This window comes from Nannobrachium achirus, assembly GCF_963921795.1.
Source record: "Nannobrachium achirus genome assembly, chromosome: 1".
Lineage (NCBI taxonomy): Eukaryota > Metazoa > Chordata > Actinopteri > Myctophiformes > Myctophidae > Nannobrachium > Nannobrachium achirus.
Window position 1 is genome coordinate 44,475,915 of NC_137810.1, and position 20,509 is coordinate 44,496,423.

A 20,509-nucleotide genomic window follows, 5' to 3' on the forward strand; every position below is an offset into this window, starting at 1 on the left:
TCCCTTGTCCCTGCTATCAGTGACACCCCCGTCTTCAAATGTAAACTCAGCCTGCCCCCTTAAAATAAGCTTTGACCTCAAAACAATCAGATTCACCCCAGTGGCCGTGCTGTCGCTTGGTTAAGAGAAGGAAGGGGGGAAAAAATGGTGTCGCTGCCACTGGGGTTAAATCAAGCGTACCATATCATGATCAAAATTCAAAGAGCTCCCTTTTATAGCCACCGGTGAGTGCAGTAGCTCACCGTGGCAGCTGCATGTTATTTGCTTTTTTGGGTTAAGAGAAGGAAACCAAATAAAGAGGAAATCAAAGAAAACCAATGAGAGATTGAAAAGAAAAGACACAGTTTGGGCTGAAATTAGCAGCTGTGGCTTTTTATTGTGTCCCCACGTGGGCTGATTTCATAGAGTTCCCTTTGGAGGCCAATCAGTGCTGCTATCATTTCAGTCCCACTGAGGTTTGTTTTTTGCATTATTATTTTTTTTTCTGATGTAATATGCAGATTGTTTTGTTGTCGTTTTTGTACACAAATGTATTTGTCTGAAATAATTGTCCCCGCCACAGCTGCTAATCTCGAGTGCAATTTTGCTTCGTGAACAAAAACATAGTCAACATCAAATATCAGAAAATCGATTGACAAAACTGAGTAAACTGAAAACAGACAAAAGTTGGACACCATCAAGGCATAAAAAACATGTGTGGTGCTGGTGGTGGTGGATGCTGCAAAGTAGTGAACACCCAATGGAATTGATCGCGAGCCCTCAACGGGGACGAGAACCTCCCCCTCCCCTCCCCTCCCCTTCCCTGACTTATGGTAACTGCACGGGTTGCTGGCATTGATCTAAGGCTAGAACTGTCTCTATCTGACAAACTGCTAATATTGCCATGCTGCGTCGACAAAGTGCTCCCATTATTGCCATTTAATCTCTTCTCTGGAGCTCTCCACAATAATTGCACGCAGGGCCCCTCTTAATTTTCCTTCCTCACTCGCTGTGCCGTGTTGGAAGGAAGGAAGGTGGATATACAGTACAGTAGCTACTCCACTTGGAGTGTCTGGGCGTATTGCAGCAGAGACTGTGTTTGCCCCGGTGATGGATGCTGGTTGGAGACGAGGCGCTAATCATATCATCGAGGAGGGGGGGTTTTTGTTTTCATTTCAGCCCCCTCCACCCTCCACCCTCCCCCTCCCCCCTCACAGAGGAGATCTCTCTCCCCCTACAGAGCTACTTCAGAGGGTATGATAATCGCAATAATAATGAAAAAGCGGTTCCCTGACCCATTTTATAATGTCAGGGCCGTGAATTATTTATCGGGAACAAAGTTATTTGGTACACAGCGGAGTGAACAAACTGAGTGGAGCGCGCGACTGTGCACGGGCATCTTTTTTTAACCCGTTCAGAACGGGTACGCTATTGTTGTGTATCATTATTTTATGCTTTAACTATTGAAAAACAGCAGATATACAAGCTCACAGCGCGGCACCGAGTGCTGCGCTGCGAACTTGCAGATCTGCTATTTTTGAAAAATCGTGAAAATAAGAATTTTGACCCGATTCTATAGGTGTCTTTTGAATCCTTCTAAGGTTTTTTGAAAAACCCTATGTTTCTATGTCAGTCCGGCTAGCCGTCGTCAAAGAAAAGGTCCTTTTCACTTTCAACTGGAGCTCAGTTAGTCTGTTCTTGAGAGACTACTATGTCAGTGGTTCTCAAACTTTTTCATGTGAAGGACCCCCAAAATGATATTTATTTGGCCACGGACCCCCATCTCAAAATATTTAGTTCCAGGGACCCTCCCCAGAAGCAAGATTTGAGTTACAAACGTTCGCTTTGAAAATACATATATTCAAAGATTTGCACACATTTTCACGACTTTTTCAAAAATAGCAGATCTACAAGCTCGCAGCGCGGCACTCGGTGCCGCGCTGTGAGCTTGTATATCTGCTATTTTTCACTGGTTAAAGCATTCAATAATTCTAGGCCTAAATGGGTTAATACGAGCCAAAAAATAAATAATACATCCGCCCGCAAATGCATCAGCCTCAATTTATTAACGCTCGCTCGTCTGGATTCTGCCTGTCGTTTACCATTAGCGGTTATGGACTTTTGTCTTCATTGCCTGTGTGTTCTTAAAGAAACCCAACAGTCCCTCGGACTGGTTGTTTTTCTTTATATCTCCACTTTCCTCAAGAACATTCCAGCTTGAAAAAGAAGAAGAAAAAAACAACTACTGCTGCTGACTTTAAAAAGGTTTCTAAGAGACATTAACCCCAGCTGTTGTGCGGGGAAATACTATGGATTTACACTCCAGATCAACCCACCAACAAAGCAGGAGTTAAGTGCTCTATGTTTAACTGTGATAAAGAGCATTTTCCAAACTGATTGTGTTGGCACCACTTTCTCCCCTCCAATATAAATCCACCACAATCCTTTCTTTAAAAAAAATGTGCCCCCCCGAATCTGGAGTAGAAGAAAGACTCGGGTGGGGGGGGCTTTCTGATTTTGATTGGTGGCCGCGTACGACCTTGCCACTCAATCAAAATCGAGACTTACCGTCGAGTTCCCGCAAGAACCCTGGAAGAACCTAATCAAAAAGAAGTCTCTCAGGGGACTCTTTTTGTGGGGGGAAGGGGGAGGGAGGGGGGGATCGGTAAACTTTGATAAGGGTTTGGGGACTGGGCGGGGGTAGTAGGGTTGGGTGGGTGGGTGGTTGTTAGTTGGTTGGGGGTTGAGTTGGGTGGGTGGGTGGGTGAGGGGAGAGTATGGGGGGGTTCGGGAGTCAACATCTCATCGATCAACACATTTAAAGGCTTGTTAACATCGGACATAAAAGTCATACGTCAAGTCAAAGACATACGGCTGGACGAGGCTACACATTTCCTTCCAAGTAAGTGTTGGGGAAGGCAAGTGAGAGACAACAGAACGCAGCGTTATAGCATCAACACAAGAAGCAAGAGTTATCAGTTACAAAACCTTGAAATTCAGGAAGAACGCTTTCACTGCATATCAAAGTTACATTTCGTTGTTGTCGGGTGGAAACCTTGTATGTCCAAAACCGTTTGTTTTGTAGTTATCATTTTAAAAATGATTTAAAGTAGTGAAAACAGTCGATCTACAAGCACACACCGCCTCGCACCGCGAGGCGTTGTGTGCTCGTAGATCGGCTGTTTTCACTACTTTCGTGCAACGGCCTTGTGTGATGAAGCAGGGCTTTACTTTACGAAAAAACATACACATTTGAAACTTGGAGATACAAGGTTTCTGCCCGACAGCGACGATTTTACTACAAGCATCAGTACTACAGATTAAAGATTTAATATTACTTGGGTTACTTTTTTGTAAAATACAGTTCCTTTGTAATTTACAACTTCTTGGGAGAGAATACAAACAGTAATCACTGTATAAAAGACTGATTTGTAATGGTACTTGTGTGTTTTTGTTTTGTTGTTGTTGTGGCCCCTGGCCGTGGGACCGGGTTTCTCCCTACCTCGCACGTAAAGGTTAGCAGGGGAGGAGTAGCGCACGCCTTCCACGTTGGAGGCCACGCACTCGTACTTCCCCTGGTCCGTCTCCTCGCTGTTCTCGATCTGCAGGGCACCTGGGAAAACGACACAACCATAAAACAAACACACACAGAGAGAGAAGAGAGAGAGAACGACAGGAGAGAGAGAGAGAGAGAAAATTAGTCAATCTGAAAACCCAATCCCTCTTAACGGAGGGTATCCTTCACTGGTGGAACAAAGTACTCAGCCCTCAGTATACAATACTTGAGTCGAAGTATAGATACTCCCGGTTCAAATACTCCACTACAAGTCTATGTTGGTCCGTAAAAATTGTACTTGGGTTAAATTACCAGGAGTACTTAGTTAAAAAAAATCTAAGATTTTCCAGAAATGTTCAAAGTGAATAAAGCAGATATTATTAACAAACAAACAAAAAACACAAAAAATATGGAGCTCAAGGTTTCTACCCGACGAAATGTACTTTTTTACTCTTCAACACTGGGTATATCTTCATTCATTTTTCATTTTTATGTCAGAAGAAAGCTGTTATTTGAGCCGTATGAAGCCTAACGTCACGAAAAGCACCCATGTTGTTGTGCTCCCGGCCCGTACTAGGCCAACCACAGGTTCAAGAGAAGAAGGACGGAGTAAGAAAAAGAGAGAGAGAGAAAAAAGAAAAGGGGTCGAGGAGGAATTTAAATAAATAAACGTGTGAACTGAATAAGTCAGAACCTATTTGCAGCCGGGCGGTGTGTGTGTTTAACACGTGTAGGACTCAAGAGTTCTCGTGTTGAACACCCGGTGTAACAATACGTGTGGGATGAAAATGAGCCTGGCGATTGATTCAAATGGACGTATTAGCCCTTGCGTAGCACTCACCATGTGCCGGGTGGTGGTGGGGTGAGGTGTGGGCAGTCGTGGAAAAGGTACTCCGGTGTTTTAGTTAAGTAAAAGTAGCAATACCACAATATAAACATACAGTACTCTGATACAAGTAAAAGGCCTGTGTAAAAGTACAAAAGTATTGGCATCAAAACACACTTAAGTACCAAAAGTAAGAGTACAAAAATGTTTGAAAATAGCAGATCTACAATCTCACAACGCGTCCCTATGTATAAAATAGGGCTGAAGTGTAATATAGTAATTCATATCTGCATAGTAACTAGTAACTAAAGTTTTCAAAAAAGAATTAGTGGAGTAAAAGTACAATATTTGGATCTGAGATATAGTGGAGAAGAAAAAACAAAATTGTACTTAAAGTGCAGTACTTAAGTAAATGTCCTTAGTTACTTTACACCACTGGGTGTGGGGGTGGTGGGGGGGTCATGGGAGAGTTCCTCAGATGTGATGGTTTGTCGGTGTGTGCAAATGAGGAGTGGCAACAAGGAGATGCTGCTGCTTAGCACAGCAAACACAGTCCCACGGCCCAGAGAACTGCCAGCTGTGCAATAACTCATTCTCGCTGCAATAAAAGATATTATTTTGTATGTTTTCTTTTTTTCCAAGTCCATTAAATCAGCGGTTCTCAAACTTTTTTCCCCATGTCAAGGACCCCTAAATTATTATGTATTTATGTACGTATTTATTTATTTATACTGTATAATTATGTATAGGCTCTGTGCATGACTGAAGGTGGCGTTCTTGTTTCCCGTGCCGGGGTCAAGTTTTCTCATAGCATCGTTTGCTTGACTTTATTTATTTATTGGCTTTTCTGCCTTAATTGGATAGTAGAAGAATGACAGGAAACAGAGAGAGAAAGACAGGGAGTGACAAGCGGAAAAGGCCGTCAGTCATTAACCACTAGGCCATCGGCGGCCTCGTTCCTTTGACTGAAACACAGGACACCTTCGAATCGTTGTTGTTGGGTGGAAACCTTGTATGTCCAAAACCGTTCTTTTGGTATTTATCGTCTTATAAGCGTCTTGTAATTTAAAACAAGTGAAAATAGCTGATCTACACGCACTCAACGCCTCCGTTAGGCATTGTGTGCTTGTAGATCAGCTATTTTCACTTGTTTTAAATTACAAGACGCTTATAAGACGATAGATCTGCTGTTTTCACTAATTTTGTGCGACAGTCTTGCATGGTGAAGCAGGGCTTCGCTTCGCGGAAAAAACATACAAACTCGAAACCTGGAGAGACACAAAGTTTCTGCCCGACACGACAGTGACAATATGCTTTTCCCTGTTCAAATCTGCTGCTGAAGCCAATCAAACGGAGCTATGATTAGAAACCGACCTGGGAAACAGGACATGTTCATGCCGCCTCCTGGTAAAAGGCAACTACAGCCATGCAGACACACACAGCCTCCTCTCACTGCGGTAGAAGACGAACGCGGGAGGAGGAGGCGGCGGCGGCGAGAGAGGCTTAACAACGGGCCATCAGATCAGTCCTCGTTAGCGCATGTTGACGGCACTTCCTGATGATATCATTAGAGCTGCTGCTGGCCGTCCTGTCTGCTCTGCTCTGGTCTGGTCTGGGCGTGCGGTGTGATGCGGAGCGGAGCGGCAGACAGACGGATTGCGGCGGAGGCCTCCGCTGACAGACAGAGCACCCACAGCTCGTTAGCGTTTAGCCAGGAATCATCGTGGATGAGGCGGAGCGGGGGAGCGCAGGGCCGGAGCGGCTCCCTGCAGCACAGTGGCGTGCCGTGTAGCCCTCTTCCATCACCGGCCACACCGGGCCGCCGGCGGGAGGCAACTAACTAAGTACCGTTACCTATACATATCGTTGCTGTATATATATATCATTTTTTAAATAATCAACTGGTCTGATTAAACCACTGAAGTCCTGGACTATTTTATACTTTGTGTCAAACAAAAATTGCTAAAATAACTGATCTACAAGCCCCCCAGACATATCATAATTAATTTGATTAAAATCGATTAAATCAATTAGTTTTATTAACTATTGCACCGCTAGTATTCATGTGTATTAGTCATGCTTGCATCTCGGCAGCAGACGGCTTAGCGCTCCCTGAGGAGCATCTGTCCACCTGTGATTCTATACGAGGACATATTTGAACAGCAACCACTAGAATCTAGCGGCGGATCAGACGACTATCTGTCCATTTGTCTCTTTCTCTCTCTCCCTCTCTCTCCCTGTCGCTCAACAGGCTCAGATAATCCCAGTCCCTGATGGAGAGTCGTATATCTAGTGGTAAATGTGCCAAATGAAAATATCTGACTGCACAAGAGCACAGGTGGCGGACACCGGCTCTTACGTGTGTGTGTGCGTGCGTGTGTGCACACACACGTTGGGAGCTAGATTTTGATCTATTTGATGTGAGCTGGAGACAGCGAGTGCCAACCTGGCGGCTGGCGGGTTGGACGGCACTCAGAGGCCTCTTGAACCTTGATGCCAGGGAAAAGAGCAACAAAAAAATGCACCTTGATGCCAAGGAACAGGGGTGTCCCACCAAATTCTGGGCCCTGGGTTCAAGGATTCACTGCGGGCCCCCCATGAATGTTCTTCATAGGGGAGGGGGTTTAACCCAGTTAGACTCACTAACACATTATTACGCATTATTTTGTGCTTTAACTATTGAAAAATAGCAGATATACAAGCTCACAGCGCGGCACCGAGTGCCTCGCTGTGAGCTCTGTGGTGTGGGCCCTAGTAACACAGTCCCACTTTCCCCCCCCTTGTGACACCCCTGCCAGGGAAAAGAGCAACACACAAAAAAATGAAAATGAGGGACCGCACATGAAGTCGGGCTTCTGGCAGGCTGTTCCACAGAGCTCTGCCAGGGGGCCTGGCCACCACTGGTAAACACCTCGTTGAGTTTTGGAATCCTCGGGCCTACGGAAGTAAACTTCTGCTGGTGGGAGTAAAAAGCTCCTACTTCTTCTTGACCGTGGGTCTTCATTCAAAAGGGGCGTTCAGGGACCACCAGGGGATCCTCAGAGGGAATCCAACATAATAGAAAAAGATAATGTGGAAAAAATAACTATGAAGTCTATGAAGTCATCTATGGAATCTAGCAAAAGGTTTAATCTCCATCACAATTCGTTTTCAGTCCAATGGTTGGAGTGAAAACGTGCACACACTCCTTGGCACACAGCCTATAGCTACTCCTAGCATCACAGTAGCCTGATACAGTGTTTCTCAAACACTGTATGTTTCTTTTTTACATTTCAAGGTCTCCCTTTATCTCTGACAGTATACAAATGGAACCAAATGGTCCCGTTAGGGTTCATTTGGTTCCATTTGTATACTGTCAGAGTTACAGACTTGTATGGGTCAATTTAGACCCCCATAAAGGAACCCACAAAGTCCCTTGGCTTGAATCCACTTTGAGAACGACTGGCCTAATACGCCCAATTTACTCTTAGCCGATCTACAAGCTCACAACATGTTGCGGCTTCAACGTGTTGTGAGCTTATACGTTGCGTATGCGACACCGTCATTATTACGAAGTATAAACTACAGGCTTAAATGGCGCTACCGAGCAAACCCATAATAATAATCCTTTAACTGTGATACTGCATCGAGGTCATCTGAAGGGGACTCCCCGCCACTGCCGCCTAGAGAGATGACAAATGCGCCCGGAAAAGATATATAAAACCTTGCGTCAGTGAGACAAATAAAACAGCCATGGCGAAGAATTAATTAAGAAGTAATTAAAAAGGCACCGGAGGACCCGGTGGACTGCACTTTGGTGGCAGGAGAGAGAGAGAGAGAGAGAAAGAGGGTTTGAGGGAAGGAATGAGGGTGTTTTTAATGTGGTGGTTGGTTGGGTGAAGGGCTCTCGCTGAGGCGCTGGGTCCCTACAGGCTTCATTACACACTTTAAAAGCATTATTTCAAACATAGACACTTCCTTCAGTCAGGCAACAAGGGAGAGGAAAGAGAGAGAGAGAGAGAGAGAGAGAGAGAGAGAGAGAGAGAGAGAGAGAGAGAGGGTGGAGAGTGTGTTTAGGGAAAAGGGTGAAGGGATGGGGAGAGTCAAAGGGAGGAAGAGAGAACACAGAGAGGAACATGAAGAGAGAGGATGATGAAGAAGGCAAAAATGGCTGCAATAAACGAGAGATGGCTATTAGGAGACAGATGAGAGAAAGGGAAGAAGTGAGAGAAAGAAGAGAAGGAGAGAGAGAGAGAGAGAGAGAGAGAGAGAGAGAGAGAGAGAGAGAGAGAGAGAAGGAATAAACTGAACTTGTCCTTTGTGTAATTCCTTGGAAGTAGTGCACCAATTACAGAATTTTCTTTTTGTTAACAAATGTATAACTAAACCGCCTGTATTCAAAATTGTAATGGAGTAAAATTACAAAAAAGTACCAAAGGTACAGTAGTAACATTTTTCAAAATAGGTATATTTTGTATTAATAATCTGAATCTGCAAATAAACCATAGTTAGAATATGGAGATAAGACGTTTCTGCACGACAGTGACGATATGCTGATTTCAGTTCTAATCTGGCGTTCTGTTGAAGAAGAATGCAATCACTTTCATGGAGAACCACGGCTATTCAGAAGGAAAGAAAAGCCTGTTCAGTAACTGAAACACGCAGCTGTTATTGGCCACCGTTTTTCCACCCCGCGCTTCCATTAAACCTACGGTAATTTTGGAGTGGTTCTCTCTGCTTGTGTGGTCCATTTAAAGACGGATAATAAACATATTAGACAGACAACTGTCTTTAAAAGGGCTTTTTTACAGACTGGAATACATCCACTACATCTCAGAGGCGTTGTGAGCTTGAACATCTACTCCAAACTTAACCCCAAAATGTAACCTCTAAAAGCGTCTAATCCTAACTATTTCCTAGTGTTAAGCCTAACTAAAATATGTATACCAGTATATATTTTTTAACCATACAACAACCAGGAAAATGGTCCTCATAATGTCTGATTTGGCCCTCACAAGTATATTCATCCAAGTGCGCACACATGCGCACGCACACTGTACTTTAGCACTCTCTTTTCATCTCAATTTTCGTGTCTGGTTTTTAAATACTATTTTATATGTACAGTATGTTGAATAATTACACTCCCGGGTGCCCCGGGCATCCTGTCACTTGCCAGCGTAAGTGCGGCAGCTATCGGCATTTTCTTCTCTGTTTTCCTCTCTCGGTTTCACACAAATAAAACAAAGGATGTGGGGAAGGCTGGGGGGTTCCTATAAAGCCCTAGAAATTATCTTTTCTCTGGCATGTTGGGAAGTTGGAAATACACGCAGAGTTTGTCTACAGACTCCTGGCAATGGAGCTTTGCAACTATGTTCCTATTCATATTCATTTGAATGTTGTTGTTTTTTACAACAGAAAATGTAAAAAGTTTTGCCAATTACTGGGGGCCTTGCAATATCATCACAGGACTTGGCGGGACTCCCTCTTTCATTTGTGTGTCGCCCCATTTGCGCCTAAACCCTAACATTTAACCTCACAAACACTATGCCTAAACCTAACCTTAAAGGATAGTTCAACCCCAAAATTACTTTTTTTCTATTTATTACTCACGCCATGGAGACTTGAGTTCAATAATATATATATATATTTTTTGTATTTGTCGCATTCCTTAGACAAAAATGTGATTATAGAGCATCGCAGTGAGGTGTCGGAAGCAAGCTGGCCATTCATATTTACCATAGGGTTTTTCATTATCAGCCACAAAGTCGTAGCAATTCAATGTACACTTACCACTAGGCTGGTGGTTGTAAAATGGTTCCATATGCTCCTGTAGAACCCCCGAGTGTGTATGCAATCACTCTAGTTTTAGTAAAAACACGTTTTAATCAAGATCGCACGGAGAAGAACTGCATTTCCCATACTGCTAAACGTAAAAACGACGTCTGTGATTGGTCTAGCTTCTTCTTCTTTCACATATCTTGCGGTTACCGCGGAAGTAGCTTACTGCCCCCTGTCTGCCCGGCAGATTATTGCACTTCACCAGAACTCTGTGAGCGAATACTTTCTTTTACAAATATGATGTGTTAAAGATGACGATAAGAGAGTCCACAGAGATGACAATCACTACATTTCAGGCCATATGCTGGCCTGGATAACTAAACTGAGCGTGATTTAAGGGCTATATTTCAGGTAACAAGACTGTCATTCGCAATGCATTCTGGGAGTGTAGTTTCCGCAATTTTTAAAATAATGATGTACACAGTCTTGTACCCTGCCCTTTTTTTCAGCTTTCGAATTAATCTTTGCATTCAAAAAAATTAGAATATTGTCAGGATTCCTCTCCAGCTGAGGTGGCTTTGTCCAAGGCTTAAAAACGTTTAAATAAATACTTTATGAAATGTCTATGCAAGAAATGAATGGAGAAAACGCTTCCGACACCAGAGTGAGGACGGGGTGGGGCTTCAACTGCGATGCTCTATAGTAAATTGACCTCCATTGATTCCGGATTGTAATACATTTGTTTGTCTTAGGAATGTGGCAAAAAACTAAAAATATTATTGAACTCAAGTCTCCATGGCGTGAGTAATAAATCGAAAAAAAGTCATTTTGGGGGTGAACTACTCCTTTAACTTCACAGAAATTATACCTAAACCTCAAAGTCCTGTCCGAAACAATGGGAAAAGACTCTCCCCTGCAATGACATCACCTATGCAGACAGAAGACAACACACACACACACACACACACACACACACACACACACACACACACACACACACACACACACACACACACACACACACACACACACACACACACACACACACACACACACACACACACCCTTATGACTCCCTTCACTTGTTTCTTGGCCACAGAACCATGTTGAGGACAGGGGGTCATCTCTGACCACTCTGGCACCCACAGACGCAATAACCTGGACCGAACCACCTGGAGCTGGACTGAATGAGAGCAACGGGAGGGAAGGAGGAGGAAGGTGACGGGAGGAGGACGGTGTCCAAGAAGACAGGGAGAGAGACAGACAGCAGATGGAGCGGAGTTTAGAAACTGAAAAGGTGGACGGCGAGAGAGAGAGAGAGAGATGAGAAGAGAGTTGGAGAAGTGGGATGTGTACCAACAACACCAGAAAGACAGATGGATGGATGGAAGGAAGGATGGGGGGATGAAAGGGAGGAGAGGAACCAGCATGGATGATTAATTTCAGAAAGTGGCTGTGGCCATGGGCGCGGGGCGAGCTGGCTCTGCCATCATCACGTGAACCCCTCAGTCCCAGTGCTGTAATTCAATTAGCTCACACTGGCAAGGCCTGATTGATTAGTTTAGCCAATCAACAAATGGCTGGACTCTCTCTGCTTTTCTCCCACAGCTTTTTTCCCCCTCTTCCCCATCTCTCTTTCCCACGCAATCCGCTTCTTTCTCTATAGCTCTGTTTTCATCTTTCTTTTTCACCACTTTCACCCCGAAAAACCAATTCTCTTTTTCTCAGCCTTTCTCTTCCGTTTATTTAGATTCAAACGCACGGAGCAGACGCAAACAAAACAAAACAAAACAAACGCACGGAACAGAGAGAGCAGGGCAGACAGAGCATAATCACTCAGAGGCCGGCCTGTTTGAAGGCAGGGCTGTTTACCAGGCAGTGTGTACTTGAATTGTTACAAACCAACACTATGAATAGATGTAATAGAGCAGGGGTGTTCAACAGGGGGACCGGGACCCCTAGGGGGTCCTCAGAGTTACTACAGGGGGTCCTCCAAATCTTCCAATCCTTTTTATATGAACAACTTGAACCCTAGTGTCCATATTCTGAGAACTGTAGCCAAAAATAGACGATCTACAAGCTCACAACGCCTCGTGCCGCCAGGGGTTGTGAGCTTGTAGATCAGCTAATTTGGGCAAAGAGGTTTGGTGTAGAGGGGGAAAAGAGCAGACTAAGTACAGAGTAAAAGGTCACGTTTATTAGGTAATTACCTAATAAACGGTGGTTAAATATCTGAAAACACAAATTGACATGAATCCAAAATACACTGATGACTGTGCTCGCAAACGATTAAACTACATGGAATCTATGATAAGGTTGTGGGGGTCCCTGCTTCATCTCTCTTTCAATTAAGGGGTCCTTGCCCTGAAAACGTTGAAGACCCATGCAATAGAGCGTTCTTTGGCATGTCTCTCTCTCTTCCCTCTCTCTCTCTCTCTCTCTCTCTCTCTCCTCTCTCTCTCCAGGCTGCCACTCGGCCTGCACGCTTGGTCGATGCCCCAAGGTCGGGCAGAGAGTGAGCGCGTCGGGCACCCGGGGCCCCGCAGACATGACGTCCATTGTTGTCAGAGCCCATCTGGTGCTCTCGAAACGCTCCCGTTCAGATCGGTAATGAAGCAGGTAGGGAGTCCGGCCCGTCAAGCCACCTAGCCATGCCTCCGGGCTCCGGTGCGCGGGAGGTCTTGCATGGCAGCGGATGTTAATGGCATTGTTAATTTTAGCCACTTTTTTTTTGGGGGGGGGACTGAAACACTTATCCTGGGTGACTTGTGTTTCGGGCAAGCCAGGTAGGGAGTCTATTGCTGCAGGACACCGTGACAGGTCACATTGGCGGCGGATGGCTGGCTCCAGGGGCGTCACAAGGGGGGTAAAAAGTGGGACTGAGTTACTAGGGCCCAAGGTGGAGGGGCCTTAAGTATTTTATACTTAAGCTATTGAAAAATAGCAGATATACAAGCTCACAGCGCGGCACCAAGTGCCGCTCTGCGAGCTTGTAGATCTGCTATTTTTTAAAAGTCGTGAAAATGTGTGCAAATCTTTGAATGTATATTTTAAGCGAACTCAAATTTTGCTTCTGGGTAATCTGGGGGGTCCCTGGAACTAAATATTTTGAGATGGGAAACAGGTTTTGGCAAAAAAGATTTTCACGATTTTATCAAAGATAGAAGAACTACAAGCTCGCAGTGTGGCACTCGGTGCCGCGCTGTGAGCTTGTAGATCTACTATTTTTCAATAGTTAAAGCACTACATGGGTTAAACCCCCCCTCCAATGAAGAACATTCATGGGGGGCCCGCAGTGAATCCTTGTACCCAGGGAGGGCCCAGAATTTGGTGCGACACCCCTGGCTGGCTCCTACTGGTCGGGGAGGAGGAGGACTGCTTGTCAGCCTTCTCATTTGTTTTTTAAGGATTGTTTTAATGGCGCTCCTGCTAATCCAAGTGAAGAAGCCATGTATTTAGAGGTGGGAAAACGAGGCTCAACAGCCAGCCCCCCTGCAGCTCTCCCAGCTTTAATAAGGTGTCGAGATTATTAGTACTGCTTTTCCACCTCACACACCACCTGCAACGCCGCAGCAGCGGTGATAATACCTCAGCTATTTAGCTCTGGACTTGTACGTGGTCCAAGTGTCCCAGACTCTTCTCCCTCCTCTTCCTCCTGGCTGCCCTCCCGGGCTGTGTGGAATGACCTGCTCCCCTCTGTCAGGAGAACAGCAGACTCACTCCGCCTCACGTTGTACCTCAACTCTACACACTCTACCTCAGGGGTCTTCAACAGGGGGTCCGGGACCCCTAGGGGTTCCTCAGAGTTACTACAGGGGGTCCTCCAAATCTTTGTGTGATAGAAACTAGTTTTTTCCCCCTTTTTTATATTAACCACTTGAACACTAGCGTCCATATTCTGAGCGCTGCGAGGCGTTGTGAGCTTGTAGATCGGCTATTTTTGGCAAAGAGCTTTGGAGGGGGAAATGAGCAGACTAAGTACAGTGAAAGGTCAAGTTTATTAAGTATTGACGGTTCAAGTAGTTAAATATCTGAAAACCCACATTAACATGAATCCAAAATACACTGATGCTCGTGCTGTCAAACAATGAAAATATGGAATCTATGAAAAGGTTGTGGGGGTCCCTGCTTCATCTCTCTCTCAACTAAGGGGTCCTTGGGCTGAAAAACATTGAAGACCCCTGCTCTACCTCAACCCGCCTAGCACTCCTCGTTGCTTGTATCAACATTCCTTGCTCCTATAACCCTAACCCTCAGAATGCATCCTTCCTAAATCTGTACCATAAACAGGTGGCGTGGTTCTATTTTCAACCACACACACACGCACACACGCACACACACACACACACACACACACACACACACACACACACACACACACACACACACACACACACACACACACACACACACACACACACACACACACACACACACACACACACACACACACACACACACACACACACACACACACACACACACAAAAGTACCCACCCCTCTTTTTCTTTGATGTTCGAGCATTTGCAGCAAACCACCTGTGTCCTTGTAAATCACCTTGGTCACAATGGCTCCTCTACCCATGCTAGCCACGACATTTCCATACACGGCTGTGCTGCAAAAGTGTGATGTTTAGGCGCGGCGTGCGTGTGTGTGTGTGTGTCGCTGGATGTGTGTGTCAGTGCATGCGTGCATGTGTGGGATTGCATCGTTTCTGCTACAGTATGCAAAAGCACCCAAAGAAAGAAGAAAAAACCCTAAAAGAACTAAAAACCGAAGATGATCTCCTTTGTGGATACTAGCTAATCTCATTATGCAAATGCAAGTTCATAAGTCACATTCGCTTTTGTTGGCGGAGATGTGATTCACAGGACCTTTTCATTCAAACGCACGGACAGGGTATTATATTTTATTTTATTTTGGGGTGGGGTGGGGGGGCTGTCATGAGTGAGCAGTGGGGGGTCTGCGGCGAGTGAGTCTCACTGGCTTTTAACGTTTATGTAACTAAGCACATTTACTCAAGTATTGCACTTATAGTAGGTCGTCACTGTCGGGCAAAAACCTCATATCTCCAAGTTTCAAATTTGTACGTTTTTTCGCGAAGTAAAGCCTGCTTCATCAGACAAGGCCGGCACAAAAGTACTGAAAACAGCTGATCTTCAAGCACACAACACCTCATGGTGCGAGGCGTTGTGTGCTTGTAGATCGTCTGTTTTCACTATTTAGTACATTTTTATAAATGATAAAAAAACGAACGGTTTTGGACATACAAGGTTTCCACCCGACAACGACGATGTACAGTTTTGAAGGACTTTATTTGCATTACGTTATTTGAGTATGTTGAATCTACTTCTACTCCACATCTCAGAGGCAGCTATTGTACTTTTTGCTCCACTACAATTATTTGAAAACTTTAGTTGCCAGTTACTTTTAGATTTAGTTTTGTACTTTTACTTTGGTGCTTTAATTACCATATATATTGATGCCAACACCTTTGTACTTTTACTCGAGAGTATTTCTACATACACACGTGGTACTGCTACTTCAGAGCACTTCTGCTCTGCGGCGGGGCGGGTGTCACCGGCTTTTAACTTTTATATACCAAGAAATCAACGGCGAAGTTTTAAATGAAGATGTTCAATGACTCGACACTGTGGAACCCCGTGGTGTATGAAATGATTTAGCTCAATGGGATGGAAGATCTTAATCTCTGGGATGTTCAAATAACTCACCTCCCTAAACCATAATGAAGAAAAGACGGGGGAAAAAAATCACATAATGGCTGAAATCAAAGCGCTTTTACATCCCATCCTGCTGAATATGCAGATATATTCAGATGAGAGATTAGGATGTTCACTTACCTGCCCGCCTGTTGGAAAGAAGTCAGGTTAGACTAATCCCAGAATAAAAAATACAAGCTTTATCAACAAGAATTACACGCTGGTGTGAGATATGCGTCTGAATCCAGACACACAATTCACCAGGGATGGGAAATACAGTATATATATTTTTACCACTTTCACCCAGGTGTCCATATTTTGCATTTCATTGAACAAACAAAAAATATAATACGGTAGAACATTTCAAAACAAAAAAATAATAATACAGAAAACAGCTGATCTACAAGTTCACTGTGCATCGCGACGTGACGCGCACCAAGTACAGTGCATTTAGTCTAATTCCCTCAATCCCTCTCCTGATATCGCCAAGCTGCTCCCACTACTCATACTGTATAGGTCAATTCAAGTGGAAGTTTCACGTTTATTTTGTAACATTTCCATGCAGTAAGGGTCACAGAATGTTCATATTATAGATTTTACAGGGGGTGGGAATTTCCTAATTCCAAAACAATACAAAATTCTCAATTTTCACACTATCCTGGAAAACCCAATAACATCTGTCTCTGTTTGTTTGTTTTCCAATGTAAATTATATACGCTTTGCCCCATGCCATACATACAGTATATTAGGGATGGGACGATAATTGTTATTATCGTTTATCGTGATGAAAAACGCATATCCGGTACCATTTAAACCCTCTATAATTGGTAAAACAGACCAGGAAATAACGCGCTTGTCTTTTTTTTCACTCTCGACCATATCTCTTTGCGAGGCGTTGTGAGCTTGTAGATCGGCAATTTTTTATGATCGGCAATTTTTTATGTTCTGCCCCAGGGTTATGGATGATGGGGATATTTTGATTATTGTTCTAATATCGTAAATCACCATTTTTTCCGGTCACAATAATCGTGACATGAAATTTTCATATGGCCCCATCCCTACAGCAAACACGTACATACATACTGTATAATACATCCATCTGGGACAAAGCCATATTATACACAAAACAAAGAGAGGGTTTATATTATTCTCTCCAGAGCAGCAGTGATGCACAAGGCAGAGCAACAGGAGAAAAGGGGAAAATGAAATCAAAGGTAATTTATGCGAGGGCTCGGCTCCACTTGCGTTCCTGCAGCCTCCCTTGCTACGATCCGTGTGTGTGTGTGTGTGTGTGTGTGTGTGTGTGTGTGTGTGTGCGTGCGTGCGTGCGTGCGTGCGTGCGTGCGTGCGTGCGTGCGTGCGTGCGTGCGTGCGCGCGCGTGTGTGTGTTGGTTGGGTGGTGGTGGGGGTACCAGGACATTAACATACATAATGTGGGGCATCATCATCATCATCATCATCATCACCTATCTCAGCAAACAAACACGCGAGGATCTCAAGGCGGAGAGGGAGGACAGGTGCAAGCCTGGATGCTGTGAATGGTTTACGCGTTCATTAAGCCTATAGCTGAGTCAACACAGATGGAACTCCCTCCCCCGTCATCAACCCCCCACCCGCTGCATGTCCAAACAATTTAAAATGTCACATACACATATACCACCACAACAAATGGCTGCTAATAAACCCGCACCCACCCACCCATCCCCGTCCCATCCAACACAACCCATCACAATTCATATCTTTCAGTGATTTCCCTGCGTTGAAGGAAGAGGGGAGGGGGAGAGACACAAAACACACACAGCTTGGGAAATGACGGTACAACACGCCAAAGAATGGAATGGAAAACGGGACAGAAAGCAGAGACATACACATACACGCACGCACACACAAACACACAACCCACACAGAACAAGGAACAAATAAATGACACATTCCCTGGAAACAGGAGAGGTAGATGTTGCTGATGCTTTTAAACGGAGGGTCCATGTTTTCTTTTTTTTGGATCTCTCTCTCTCTCCCTCTATCTTCCGTAGTTTACCCGCAGATAAAGGGGTGGAGAAGCGTTAAAGAGGTTATTATGTCTTGGTTATGTGTTAGTTAGAAGCCGTTTTCTTTATGGAGGAGGTGGGTTTTATAAGAGTCTTACCTCGGATGGGGGTACTCTCTGGAAGAAACAACAAAGAACCAGAGACAAAAGACAGACAGCATCGTCAGTGTAACTCATCAGTTTGAATCATTGAGGTGCTGGGGACAAGATCACTGGGGCTCCGTGACAATCAAGAGGATTATTTTAGACGTGACTCTCGGACACAGAAACAAAGACGTCACCGCCGGTCTCACAGAGGTGCAATGGGACTCTTTATCTATCTCTTTCTTTCTTTGATATATCCTCGCTGTCGGGTGGAAACCTTGTATGTCCAGAGCTGTTACTTTACAGCAAATGGAGAAAAAAAACTATGTGTTCCAGTCGATCCGTTGTAAACTGCCATACAATGTCATACAACCAGTGGTGGAAAAAGTACTCACATATTTGACTCAGGTAACAGTATCAATACTGCAATATAGAAATACTCTGTTACCAGTCTGGAATTCAAAATGTATTTGAGTAAAAGTATGAAAGTGCTGGCATGAAAATGTACTTAAAGTACACAAAGTAAAAGTACATAATGTTTGAGAATAGCAGATCCACAAGCTCACAACATTGTGATTTTGTAGATCGGCTATTTTTTCAAATAGTCAAGTTATAAAATAGGGCTAAAGTGGTTTATGTATGTCTTATAATATCATACTTGATATCTGCAAAGTAACTAGTAAATAATGTTTTCAAATAAACGTAGTGGAGTAAAAGTTCAATATTTGGATCTGAGATTTTGTGGAGTAGAAGTAAAAGTATTGGAAATTGGAAACACTTAAATTACGAATACCTGAAAATTGTACTTAAGTACAGTACTTAAGTAAATCTACTAAGTTACTTTACACCACTGTAAAAAAATAGACAAAATATGGCGATACAAGGTTTCTGCCTCACACAGAGACGATATATTAAGAGGAGGAGGGAGCGGCGCCCTGTTGGCTGAGCTGGACGTTAAAGACAGAAGTGTGTTTTATCATTGCCACTCCTCTGGTTGATAAGGCAAAGGCTAAAGAGGATTGGCCTTAAGTTGACAGGCCTGCTCCTCTGCCATAAGCCCTCTTTTCCCAGCCAATTGACCTTGGACGGGGCAGGGTTAAATGCAATGATACTGTGCTGTCGTTGGGAGTGGGTAATACAGGGCGGGCTGGCTTTTGGAGGGGACATTATTTCGGCATAGTGTGTCTAATGGCGCTTTCCCACTGCATGGTACTACTGGCTGAACTCTACTCGACTCTATACAAGCTTTACTTACGTTTTACCATAATGTTGTAAAAGTGTTTCTCAAACCGGGACCACCGTAATTCGGAGGATGAACAAAACGGAGCCAAATGGACCTGTAGTGCTACACGATGGATCGAGTTAAAGCTCATGCTAACACTAATGCTGTCTGGAAACTATCTCTAACTTGCACAGTCCAATAAAATGGTTTCTGATAACATTTAGGTGAAAAATAGGCTATAATCAGCTGTGCAGTTGCTCTCAATATTGATTCATTTCAGATTTACGATGGTAAGTTTAAACTTTACCACTTTCAATCTGGCAAGTTATTATAAATTATAGGCAAACATTTTATCTGTTTACCAAAAAATGCTTGTCAGGGTGGGAGAGGGGTCCTCAGTTCACATGATTATTTTGGGGGGGAGGGGCCTCAAGCGTTTTAAGTCCATGGCGACACAGTGATGAAATGCAGTGGAAAAGCGCCATCGGTCAAAGTGAGAATTCGAGCCGCTCACATTCAGGCAACGCCGCCTTCAGATTTCATGTCCCTGTTTTGTCACCGCCATTTCCCGCAAGCCTGGCGGGCTGGATCTGTACCTCATCTCACACCCACTTCTCTGGTCATTCAATCGACTGCCTCTTCCTCTACTTTATCAGCTTACAGCAGCCTGCATGTACTGTATGCGTCCTGCTGTAGTGTACTGTGAGATTACGTGTTGGGGTGTTATACGGTACGCCTCGCTGCTGCAAGCCAATTCTCCCATCAGGGACACACACACACACACACACACACACACACACACAGGGGCGTCACAAGAGGGGGAAAAGTGGAACTGAGTTACTAGGGCCCAAGGTGGAGGGGCCTGGAATTAACACTTAACTATTGAAAAATAGCAGATATACAAGCTCACAGTGTGGCACTGAGTGCCGCACTGCGAGCTTATAGATCTGCTATTTTTGAAAGTCGTGAAAATGTGTACAAATCTTAAATATATGTATTTTTTAAGCGAACATTTGTAACTAAATATTTTGAGACGAGGGCCCGTGGCCAAATACATATCATTTTGGTGGTCCTTCACATGAGAATATTTGAGCACCACTGACATAGAAACATAGATTTTTCAAAAAAATCCTTAGAAGGATTTGAAATATTCAAAGACTTGCACAAATTTTCATGATTTTTCAAAAATAGCAGATCTACAAGCTCGCAGCGTGGCATTCGGTGCCACACTGTCAGCTTGTATATCTGCTATTTTTCAATAGTTAAAGCACAAAACAATGCATAATAATTCCCAGTTCCCCCTATGAAAAACATTCAG

At 44.1% G+C, this 20,509-nt stretch overlaps 1 protein-coding gene across 1 annotated transcript in view; it reads right to left on the reverse strand.

Moving 5' to 3' along the window:
- Positions 1-20,509, reverse strand: part of LOC308293462 (receptor-type tyrosine-protein phosphatase S-like) — a 300,110-nt gene that overhangs the window by 111,573 nt on the left and 168,028 nt on the right. Inside the window, exon 6 of the mRNA XM_080735995.1 lies at positions 3,482-3,592. Within this exon, the coding sequence (XP_080592121.1) occupies positions 3,482-3,592 (111 nt within the window). The remainder of the gene's footprint in view (positions 1-3,481; positions 3,593-20,509) is intronic.